Source organism: Pleurodeles waltl, chromosome 7 (genome assembly GCF_031143425.1).
Source record: "Pleurodeles waltl isolate 20211129_DDA chromosome 7, aPleWal1.hap1.20221129, whole genome shotgun sequence".
NCBI lineage: Eukaryota > Metazoa > Chordata > Amphibia > Caudata > Salamandridae > Pleurodeles > Pleurodeles waltl.
This window is the reverse complement of record NC_090446.1, coordinates 872435843-872448353: the sequence shown is the minus strand read 5'-3', so window position 1 is coordinate 872448353 and position 12511 is coordinate 872435843. Positions and strand designations below refer to the sequence as shown.

General features: G+C 41.4%; 1 protein-coding gene across 2 annotated transcripts in view; it reads left to right on the top strand.

Moving 5' to 3' along the window:
- HDAC3 (histone deacetylase 3) overlaps positions 1 to 12511 on the top strand; it is a 205607-nt gene that overhangs the window by 133491 nt on the left and 59605 nt on the right. For both annotated transcript variants that reach the window (XM_069199476.1, XM_069199477.1), the window contains 3 exons: positions 10244 to 10333; positions 10484 to 10542; positions 11355 to 11434. In XM_069199476.1, the coding sequence (XP_069055577.1) occupies positions 10244 to 10333; positions 10484 to 10542; positions 11355 to 11434 (229 nt within the window). The remainder of the gene's footprint in view (positions 1 to 10243; positions 10334 to 10483; positions 10543 to 11354; positions 11435 to 12511) is intronic.

Sequence of the window (12511 nt, the reverse complement as noted above, 5' to 3'; positions counted from 1 at the left end):
CCCACTGAAAGCAAAAATAAAAAGTATCCTCTGTGAAAAATGCAGTCATAGCTACAACTATGATGCCCCCTGTTCTGGACAAAAGAGCCAGCCAGTCGCAATATTTGCTATGCACCCCGTCAACACAGCGATGGGGCACATACATTATCCAGAGAGGGTAGTACCCTGGTAGTTTATTACATTTCACATCCGCATCAATAGGTCTATGGGTGACCATCCAAATTCACCTCTGCTTTCAGCCTGGTCAACGTTAGGCAATCGTGGGATGATGCATGAAAGTAAAATTGCAGGCCCCAGACCACTCCTCCAGGGCTACCTCCTGAAGGGGACAAAAGCATGACTAACTGCCTTCACAGGATTACCACTGCCCCCACATGATCGTTTTCTGTTGCGGGACTTTCAGCCCAAGGAACCTGTTAACAATTGCATTTAAACTGCAGCCCAGCAGCATAGAGATCTACACTGGACCATTCCAGACTGAAAGGATGGAAGGAGGAGGCATCAATCACACCTTTTCATCACACATCAGTCTTACCAGTGCCCCTCAGGCCAAACCTAGAGACCACCCTTTCCTAACCTCTAAAGCGCAACCAATGCAGGTGACATACAACAAGAAGTGGCAATCCTACTACAACCCCAATTCCAGTTGTGCAGCCCTCAAGACTATCTCAGCCGAACCAACATTCTTAGATTGATAAAGGCCTTTCCAGTCAGTTACCCATTTTCAGCCCAGCCGATCAGTAAAGTTGCCTTTTTGCCAAGAAAGGACAGTGAACTTAACAAGACTGCTAAACTAGCACTCAAAGCAATGCAGAAACCGTATTGTAGAGCAAAAAGTGGGGAATATAGCTTGCGCATGTTTAGCCAGAGAGATACCTGGCTATTTTTAACCCCTTGGGTGCCATGGACGTAACCGTTACGTCCTGGACCTGATCCACAGCCCCTTAAGCAAGGGTCGCTCCCAATGGGGGTAAGTTATTTTAGGCCATTTGGCCCATTTTCATTAAGGGGGGCAGAAACCACTAGACACCAGGGATTTTTTATTATTATTTTACATAAGGGGAACGGCCCCTTAGGCAATGGTCACTTCCCCTGGGGGCATATTATTTTAGGCCATTTCTGCCCCTCTATGGGGCAGATCAGCCTATTTTTATTTGGCCTGTCTTACCCCAAGAGGGGCAGAAAGCACTTAAGGAACCAGGGATTGTTGTGTGTGTGTTTTGTTTGGGGGGGTGGGGGGGCAGCCCCTTGGGGAAGGATCCCTTCCCAAGGGGATACATTACTGTTGGCCATTTGGCCTATTTGTATTAGGCCCATCTGCCACCCTTTGGGGCACCAGGGATGGTTGAGTGTGTGTATATTTTGTTTGGGGGGGTGGCCCCCTTGGGCAAGGGTAGCTCCTCTTTGCGGCAGCATTCATTTTGGCCATTTGTGCCCCCCCCCCCCTTGGGGGACAGATCGGCCTTTTTTTGTAAGGCCCATCTACTCCCAATGGGGAAGATAGCCCACTAAACACCAGGGATTTTTGTTTTTTTTAAAGAGTGGGAGTATGACCATACCCGCACCCCAATAAATGGCGACATAGTTGTTCTGCCCACCGTGGGACAGATGGGTTGATTACCCCCAATCCACCCCAAGGGGCGGCAGAAAGCCAACGTGTTGCCAGGGAATAAAAAAAAAAAAAGAAATAGAGGGGTGGCAGCTGCCAGCCACTCTAGGCATGGTCATACCCCACCCCCACCCAAACTGAATGGGTTAACAGTCTTTCAGCCCCCCCGCAAACAAAAGCATCTCACCCCAATGGCAAGCAAGAGGACATTTAACTATTTTGGGTTTTGATTTTACATATGGGCCAAGAGAGCTTGGCCAACTCTCAATATCGTCCCAGTTGGAATGGTGACCCGCTGCACTTTTTGGACTTTGGTACTCTGCCATCTAGAAAAACCTACCAGTCCTAGGCACATCTGAAAACAAAATATCTGGGTGAGTCCAGGGTTGTGTGTGGTGTGCTTTGCATGCACCCCACACCATTTTCCTACGCACAATGCCCTGCAAACCTCCAACTTTGCTTGAAATCACTCATTTTCCCTACATTTTTGTGATGTTTTTGGCCCTTCCCTGTCATGGGCACTTGGCCTACAGGCACAAGTGAGGTATCATTTTCATCGGGAGACCGGGGGAAAGGCTGGGTGGTAGGTAATTTGGGCTGGTGCAGTGGTCCCACACAAAAATGTGAGGGAAATGTAATTTTTTTCTTTTAGCTAAATCTGACGATTGCAGGAGGTTCTGGGTAAGAAAATGCTGGGGGATCCACGCAAGTCACACATCCCTGGACTCCCTTATGTGTCTCATTTTCAGAAATGTCTGGGTTTAGTAGGTTTCCTTAGATGGCTGCTGAGCCCAGGACTAAAAATGCAGGTGCCCCCTTGCAAAAACAGGTAGTTTTGTAATAGATAATTTTGATGTGTCGATGTTCTGTTTTGGGCCCTTCCCTGTCGCGGGCACTAGGCCTACCTAAGCAAGTGAGGTGCCATTTGTAGCTGGAGACTGGGGGGGGATAGAATGCTGGGTGGAAGGAAGTTTGTGGCTCCCCTCAGATTCCAGAACTTTGCAGCACCAAAATGTGAGGGAAAAGTGTTTTGTTAGCCATATGTTGAGGTTTGCTAAGGATCATGCGTAACAGAACCCTGTGGGACTCCCACAAGTCACCCCATCCTAGATTCCCCTAGGTGTGTAGTTTCCAAAAATGTATGCGTTTGCTAGGTTTCCCTAGTTGCCGGCTAAACTAGAGGCCAAAATTCATGGCTAGGCACTTTGCAAAAACCACATTCATTTTCATTGGAAAAATGTGATGTGTCCACGTTGTGTTTGTGGCATTTGCTGTCGCGGGCACTAGGCCTACCCACTCAAGTGAGGTACCATTTTTATCGGGAGACTTGGGGGAACGCAGAATAGAAGAACAAGTGTATTGCCAATTGTCTTTGTCCTACATTTGGAAGGCAAAAATGTGGAGAGTGTGTATGTAAGATAGAAGTAATTTTGAGAAATGGCTTGTAATTTACATGCTAGTATGGGGCCCCCCCAAATTCAGAGATCTGCAAGTAACCACTGCTTCTAAACTCTGTAGCTTGTGCCCATTTCGGAAATACATAATTCTCCTTGATACCTACTTTTCACTCTTTATATTTTACCAAATTAATTGCTGTATACCCGGTATACAATGAAAACCCATTGCAAGGTGCAGCTCATTCATTGGCTCTGGGTACCTTGGATTCTTAATGAACCTACAACCCCTGTGTATCCCTGCAACCAGAAGGGTCGAGCAGACATAACAATATATTGCTTTCAAAAATCTGCCATAGTTGGAAAAAGTTACAGAGAAAACGTAGACTGAAATGGCTGTTTTTTTCCAACTCAATTTCAATATTAGTTTTTTATTTCAACTGTTTCTTTTTATAGGAAAACCTTGAAGGTTCTACATAAATTACCTCTTGCTGAATTTTCGCTACTTTTCAGAAATGTTTAGCTGTCCAGGATCCACTATTGGTTTCACACCCATTTCTGTCACTAACTGGAAGGAGACTGAAAGCACAAAAAAAAGTAAAAATTGGGTATGGCCCAGTAAAATGTTAAAACTGTGTTGAAAAAATTGGTTTTCTGATTCAAGTCTGCCTGTTCCTGAAAGCCGGGAAGATGGTGATTTTAGCACAGTAATCCCTTTGTTGTCATTTGCAGGGAAAAAACAGATGCTTTCTTCTGCAGCACTTTTTTCCCATTTTCCTTAAAAAAAAAAAAATAATAATTCCAGCAGTATTTTTGCTAATTTCTTGGTCTTCTCCAGGGGAACCCACAACCTCTGGGTGCCTTTAGAATCCCCTGAATGTTGGGAAAAAAGGACACAAATTTGGCATTAGTATGTGAACAAAATGTTATGAGGGCCTAAGCGCGAACTACCCCAAATACCCCAAAAAAGGCCTGGCACAGGAGGAGGAAAAGGCCTGACAGCGAAGGGGTTCCTCAACCTCAGATGCATCTTCACGTCCTTCAGTAGAAGAGGCTAGGAAAATCTGGACAGAACAAATGGATTTAACTTGCTCCTATCTGTCACCAGACTCTCAAATTCCGTCTAAAAATACAAACTTGCACCCCGCACTGAGAGGTACCTGCATGATAAGATCGAGCAGGCCTGACTCAGGCAATCAAAGTAAGTGTAGCTAAACCTGGAAATTTCTTGTGTACACTGAGAAATGCACCCCTAAAGGGCAAGACCACTGGCCTTGGCTGCCCACAACCCTGGGGCACTCCCATTTAGAGAAAAGAGGAACCCCTTGTCCAATGAAGCTCATCTCCTTACCGCATGCAAGCAGCAAGCCTGGACTCCCAGACGTTCATCAAGATCAACAAAGTAAAACTTTGCTTCTGGAACATTACCGTTTGGATCAAATTAAGGTGCAAAAGGATGCAAAATCTTACCTAAGTCAATTCAGTCTTGTTCACAAGACATATGGTCGTGCAACCCTGTTACCCCTTCAATGTATGAGCCATTTGTCTTCCTGGCGTCAAGAAAAGCTGTGAAAGGCAGATAAGCGTGAGGCCTGTTAATATGTCACGCAACACTAAACTGCAAAGCAGCACAAATAAACCATGGACCCTGGAATTTCGTTAAATTTTCCAAATAAAACCCCTCAGAATCTGCTTCTGTTTGGAGTATATTTAAATCCAGAAAGGAAAACTCTCCAAACCAAAGTTGACTATTTTAGCAGCTTTTTGCGTTACTTCACTTTTCTAATTCAAGAGCAGAGATTATAGTCACAGGGGATTTTAATCGAACTGCTTCAGTTTTTGTGATACCATAGAATTGACAATGCAAAAGGATATAATTTGGCACATTACCCCTCCTCTTTTCCATCTACAATGATGCAATCAAATGGACAACTCTAGTTAAAGCTGTTTATTCGGGCTGCATGCTTTGAATAGTCGCCACAAGCATGATAGACCGTCTGCTCACACAGACGTGGCCCCAAAACTTGGAGCAGTTTTGGATTACATTTTTGTACCCCTGTTCTTTTTCAATCAGCTGTACGTTTTTCAGATAGATAATCGGCTGGAAAGTGATCACTTTCACCAAAAGATAGTTCTACATATCCAAGAATATAGGATAAACGTCAACTCGCAGTGAGGGGAAGGCTGCGTCTCTCGAAGACTAAATCGGATCAATTGGTCTTTCTAGGCTAAAAATTACATAGACGTTTGGATGAGCAGCTATAAGGTCAAGAACCGAACGGAGTGTATCCATCGAAGGGCCTTGCCGTGTATGCCTGCTGTGTGGAGTGTAGCGCACAGGGTGAGGTGGGATACTGTATTGAAGGCAGCTGAAAGATCAAGTAGGATGAGGGCTGCTGTACGTCCGCGGTCGAGGAGGGAGCGGATGTCATCTGTGACGGGTGGTTTCAGTAGTCACTCGCCAACTTACCCTTCATAAAGAAGTCCTCGGCTGGAGGAAGATCTTTCACATACCGAGCAGCGAAAAGTTGGAACACCTTACCCCTTCATCTCAGACAGTCGCAATCACTGCCTCAGTTCATGAAGGACCTGAAGACCTGGCTCTTCAACTGATCTCAGAGGACACACCCCTCGGGGCCTTGAGACCCTATAGGTGAGTAGTGCACTCTTAAACATCTGATTGATTGAGCATCTGATTGAAACTGTAGTTCAAGTTAAACCAAGCAGACACCAGTACTTTGAAATTTCATCTAGGCCAAGAGGCGTTCAAATTATCTTCATCACCATGGCAGGAGGCGATTTGGACAACTCTGATCGACCTACAAATGTCCTTCCGCTGGGTTCTGAACATCTCATATGACTCATTCAAAAACCTTTTATGCAAGACAATCAAAAACCAGTCAGTTAAAAAGGACATCTTCCCACTAAAATGTAAGCCTCACAACCAGCTTATAGTAGGTACCTATCCTGAAACAAACCGACAACCTTATCTATGACTTCCTTTGTCAAGATTCCATAAATTGAGGTTTTTAAGCCCGAAAATGGGATTATTCGATGTGGGGCAAAACAGTCCAAAGATGGAAATTTACTCAGGAGATGCCTGCCGTTTCTGCTCTCATCAGAAGGAATCTCTGGCCCACGTATTGTGTTCCTGTCCTGGGTTTGCCTGGGAAAGGCAATTTTGGCTGAAACCATTATTTCAAGAGCTGAACATTTGATTATGTCAAGAGGCAATTGTCCATTGCTTTGAGGGAAGGGACTGCAAGCTCATGGTGTGCTTTACAAAGTTTTTAAGATCAAAAACCCAATACATACTTGGCCTATATGAATTGTTTGTTTTAGATGCATGAACCTTTTTGTGTTTTAAGGAATTGAATGGTTTTAATTAAGTACTAAATAAAAATATTATCACAAGCTAACATTACTGAAATATTTTTTTAAACACTAATATCCTCTGTCTTGTTGCGAAGACTGAGCGTACTAACAGTGTGATAATCCTCTTATTTAATGTTTAGAATACTGCTGTAAAGCCAAATGGTTATTCAGAACTGCTACAGTGCTTGATTTATTATCTGGGTTCTCGAAATACAGACTTGTGACAGTCTACAGCCGCCCATAATTATCATGGTTTGGAATCTCAGTGTGTTTCTTGCAGATAGCAAGAATGACGCAGACAATTAGAACTGATTTGTAAAATATTATTACTTTTACCCCATAAACAACTAAAGTAGGTGTATTCTGGATGGAATCCTATCTAGGTGAAGACCTTAGCACTTTGAATGACAATGCTATGCTGATATTTTTGCACAGTTACCTTTAGGACAGGGAGGAATAGTGGTGTCTTGATTACTTTTTAATTAAATCTTGAGGAATGGAGGTTCCTCAAGTATTTTTTAGATATTTCCTCAATGAGAAATATACCATGATCCACTTCTATGAGCATGGGCTTCCTCTCAGTTATCTGCAAAAGGTGATCCCTCTGCAACTTGTATACTACATTTGAGCAGCCTTACTACACTCCTACCAAACATACCTCTAATATTAAAAAGGGTATACGTCTTATGATTGAGGCTTTTCTATCCTTGAAATAGTCAGCACAAGAAATTATAGAAACTTATTAGCACGGATTAATACAATTAAGCCATTTTTGGCTGCCTTCGGATATGCGTCATCCTATAACTGATGGTAGTACTGCTTGTTATTGGTTTGACATAGACTGTACCCCTACCCAAAATATTTGCTTAAGGTCAGTGGGCTCAAAGCCTTCTGCCTTTCTTTATGGGAAGGGAAATATTACAAATATTGGAAAAGAAGAAAGCTCCAGCCACCAGTGCGTTGCAGTACCTCAATATAGTAGGTGTCTCACATCCTAGCAGTCTTTTGTAATTGGCAGTGGCATGTTTAATTATTCTTAAACCCTGTTAAAGCTAATTCTTTATTTATCCACACTCCTTAATGGGGACTTTCATCTTTCATCACACACAGTCTCAACGACCGTCCAACATTTTATGGCAATAAGCTTCACCATGTGTGAAGTAAAAGAGGCGTTAAACCTGTAAAATGCAAATCAGGCCCCCTGGACTTACTTGTGTTCCATAAGATCTCTGCAAGACTGTTCTTAGTTTTGTGGACTGCTATTCTAATTATCACCAGAATACTATCATAATTGATGTTGATAATTCCATTTTCAATAAGAGAGCCTTTGATTATATCGATATTTTAAAACGGCTGTTAACCAACTATAGACCTTTGTTATTAATTGACTCTACTTCGATAGTCTTTGGAGACGTAAGATTGTCCAGTTTTCAGATATCCCAAGTGTGCAAGCTGGCTTTTGGAAAGGCGTGTACATAGTTTAGCAGTAATTAACTATTGCTCTATTTATGAATTATTGATAAATGGTAGGTACATATCTATCCCACAAAGGATAGGTTAATGTTCTTTGACAAAAATGCCTTTTACCAGACTTCACAAATATTTACAGTGATGGAGGTTGTAAGGTTGTTTGGAATAATTATATGCATTCAGTCTGTACCCAGGTGAGGTTACACAAAAATACTATAAGAGTATTATTATTATTATGTGCACCCATCACAGGGGAGGACATTCGGACCCAGAATCCCTGGTGACTATTAAGACAATTATCTGAACAGGAAAGGGAATTCAGTAGAATCAGCACTGTAAATAAATATTGTGAAACTGATACATGACAAGATAGCGCAGACCTAGATTAATACAGGCATTTCAATGTTGTTTACGCTGAAAGGTGAACAATTTCCACACAATATAACGGAAAAGCCTGTGACATTTGACATTCTGCCATCATACTCATAGAATAGCATTGAAGTTGAAGTCATCACGTGTAAGATTTGTGCTAGTGAGGGTGAATGAAATAAAGCAACAGTAGAAGCCATTTATGTTTTTTAAATTTAATTGGGGAAATTCATACATCAATATATTCATGAAAAGCAAACCCAAAATGCTGTAATTAGATGTCGAGGTTCAAAAAGGTCCCAGAAGCAATCCAGTTTCTAAGGGCCAGATGTATCAAAGCTTTTTGCATTCGCAAACGGTGCGAATGCCCGTTTGCGAATGCAAAAAGCTATTTCAGAATGTATCAAAGGCATTCTGAATGCAATTTTAAGCACTCGCAAAAATAGCGATTTCTTAAAATTGCGACCCTGTTTAGAGAGTCGCGATTTCTAAAACACATGTCTGAAGCAGTTGTTTAATGCGAAGCGGGCATTAAGGAATCGCTATTACCACCAAGTTGAACTTGGTGGTAACCATGTGCAAATATTTAAAATGCATTTTTAAAATTTACATGTAAAGCACACATGCCCTTTTGGCATGTGTGCACCTTACATGTTGTTAAAAAAAATTTGAGGGGGCCTTAGGCCCCCTGGACTTAGCATTTCCCCAAATTGCGAATTCCAGTTAGGAATTCACAATTTGGGACATGCAAAATATTCCCAATTTTTTTTTACTGGATGAATAATTGTAGATTCAACTTTGACCCACTTAGTTGCCCTGTCATGTTGCTCTACCCATTAAGCCAAATATACACACATCATTTTAATCTGTATCATTTTCATGTTTCAAAGAAGTTATTTATTGCATTTTTCTTGTGCAATAGTTCTGGATTCAAAAATGACCCACTAAGATTCCCTATTCCAACCATGGAGCTAAAGCTCACACCAAGGATTCGAGGAGGTGTAGAAATGATGACTGAAATGTGGGGGGCCATGGACAACTAGTGCACACATTAGATGAGCCTTTTTACCCAAACATTCTCCATACCCAGACCACAAAATATCAATACTGTTGAACACTCCCAACCCAAACACTTGCTTTCAGAATAGGCACAACATGCAAGCCCGTAAAACATCCAAGCTATTATGCAAAGCCAGTATTATTTTCTTTGAAGATGCCGTCTCCTCTTATTTGACTTCTTGAACTTTACCTGATGGATTGGTTAAGCTAAATGTGATCATTCTTTACGGTAGAAACGTCCAACCTAGGTCGTTCTGTGAGTCTAAAACACCTTGTTTTCAATTACAGGCATCTGTATTTTGTTTAGTTTTAGGAGTAAATGTAACATGTTTGCCGTACTGGGCTGCAATGTAAGGGTGATTTATGGAGAGTACTCGTGCCTCTCCAGTCTGCTTATGAATTCTAGGCAGGGCATCCTGTTAGTGGATTATAATAGATTTATGTGTGCTACCTCACGGTCTTCAATAGCGTTAACATCCCACTCTCCTCTTGATTTTGAAGCATTGTATAGTCTAGCATCGGCAAGGGAAATGTTTCATACTCCTTTTGGTTGTCAGCAGTGTATAGTGATGCTTCTTCATTTCTTCCTGCTTTATGGCGCCAGATACACATGTTGTGGACGAGTTCAATAAGAATATACGGCAGCGTTTGAGATACTGACTTGAAATTGTGTGCGTGTAATGCGTAATGATTTACATTTACACCCATTTGTCCTGTGGTGAATACTCGAGCTGCAGCCTGGTTCTGCCTAATAAATGAATGTTTTGCTGCAGTACCTGGTTATCCGACCTTAAGTCATCAATTTTGTTGTTTAAAATCAGAATGCGAGTTATTTTAGTGTTGTTGAATATTGGTGTTATCAGCATTAAAAACGTCCGTATTCTCTGGGAGGTAGCCTACAAGTTAAAGATCTAGCCAGTGACCTCCATACAAGCTGTTCATTATATTATTCATTGCTTTGTTCTAGAGAGTGTGTACAGTATGTGAAGAGCTTTAACATACCTCTCCTGGTCCTTGGAGGAGGCGGCTACACAGTGCGTAATGTCGCCCGGTGCTGGTAAGTTTGGAATAAGTGGATTGTCTCTTCTGTGTGATTAATGTCCTGGGCACTATCTTCCTCTGCCTGACTTTTGGAAGGCACAACATTGTGTGCTGCATTGCAGTTTCAAAAGCCTGAGTTCATTTCATATATTTCCTTGTGTTTCAGGACTTATGAAACATCGCTGCTGGTGGATGAGACCATAAGCGAAGAGCTTCCTTATAGTGGTTTGTGCCTTGGCTTGCGTTGCTATTAATTTGGTATTACCTTCTTTGGGATTGCTTTTGCTTATGACAGTGCCAGGATTAGGTCCCTTGTTAGAGCAAGAAAGGAAACGAACTAGACTTCCGATGCAAATTTTAAAGACCTTCCTGCCCTCGAAGTCTTTTATTTATTTATCTGTTTATTTGTAATAATTGTAGTGCCATTGCCTGCCGCAATCTGCACCAGTTAATGGCCGTTCTTTTAGTATTTTGTTCCTCCAGTTACGGGAGTTCATATATTTCTTACTTAACTAGCTTGCCAATGCACCTAAAACCTTGGCCTCCAAAAGCCTTGACTGCCTGGTATAGCACTAAAATAATTCATCTGGCACTAGTTCATTGTTTTTCTTAATCGAGAACCTTTGTTGCTCAGTTATAGTTGTTAGTGCTCAAAAGTATATTTAGTGGTTATCGCTACTTGTTTTATTCAGATGCAGATAACTGTTAAAAATGACCGTTTTCTGTGGCAGGGCTCGGTAAACTATTTTTTCCTGTGGTGCAAACGACTTCGTAACTTAAGTGAACCGTTCTGTTTCATTCTTCTCTTTGCATTCCCCTCTTTGACTCCAGTAAAGTACTTCATCTTCTTAGTATGTACAACAATAACTGGTTACTTTCCAGCATGCCTATTTTTGTGGGTTTTGTTCTCCAGGTTGCTAAAGAAGAAAGTGTAGTTTCAGATTCTCGTTCATGTCTGTCTGTATGGCAGAGCGGGCTCTATGGATGGCTTACAGCAAACTTGACTTTAACCATCCATTTGACTTTTTGTCTTACAGAATACTTTGAATACTTCGCTCCAGATTTTACTCTCCATCCAGATGTCAGCACACGGATTGAGAATCAGAACTCCAGACAGGTGACGCCTCCTCAATTTTTTTGTGTTTAGTATCATCACTATCTTCATGATTTACATCTCACCCCAGCATAGCTTCTCCATTGGACCCGTCATTTGTTTTTAAAAAAACTTGCACTTTATTAATTTGGAAATTCGAATCAACTTTGCAGCTAAATGCAAAACACATATAACTCCTTGTTGAGGTTTGATACCTATAATGTATTCACTAAGCGTTCTCTTTTTAGTTGACAGCACTTTGAGTTCTATATTTTTTTTTGGTGCTTTTTAGAACATTTCAATAGTCCTCCACTATAGAGCACCATGCATACACCTGGGTCATATGGTAGTGGGTATAGTTGAGTAGATGAATGTTACTCAACTGATATTGAAATATGATAGTGGTTGCTACCGAGCGTGATTTGTCGTTCATTGCGTCATAAAAATAGGTCATTAGCAAATCAGGAATGGGGGTATTTGTACATAGTTTGTTTCAGTCACTTATTGCAACTCTCAGGCTTGTCAGTGATTGTCATGTATGTCTTTATCCGAGCATTCAGTCATATGACAGTTTGAACAGCTCCATTTTCAGCATTTTCCTGAAAATTAAAAAAAATTAACTTCACGGTTGTGGGAGAGAATTTAAAACATTGCATGTCCAGAAATCTATACATGTTTAAGACTTTTGCATTTTGCGTGTCATACATTCTTTACCTTCCCTAACCATTAGTTTGACTTGTAATGTAATGTCTGCATCTGCATATGTTGTTGGCTTTTGTCTTACAACACTTCTTGCATAGAACTTTAGATGTGATCTCGAATTCGACTGGTAACCAAAGGGAGTTGATTTAATTTAATTTTATGTTGTCTTGTTCCTGCCATTTGCCAGCCAGTCTTGCTGCCTTATTTTTGTATTTGTTGTTATGTATCATTTAGTTTCTTGGTAGACTAACATATACCACATTTTCAATGTGAACCTTGTCCATGTAGTGGTTGGACTCTGAATAATATTGTGTGATGCAGACTGATTCATGATCTCCGCATATGACACAAAGGCCCTTATATCTAAGAACAGCAGTAAAAACCGGCTACTGCTGCAGC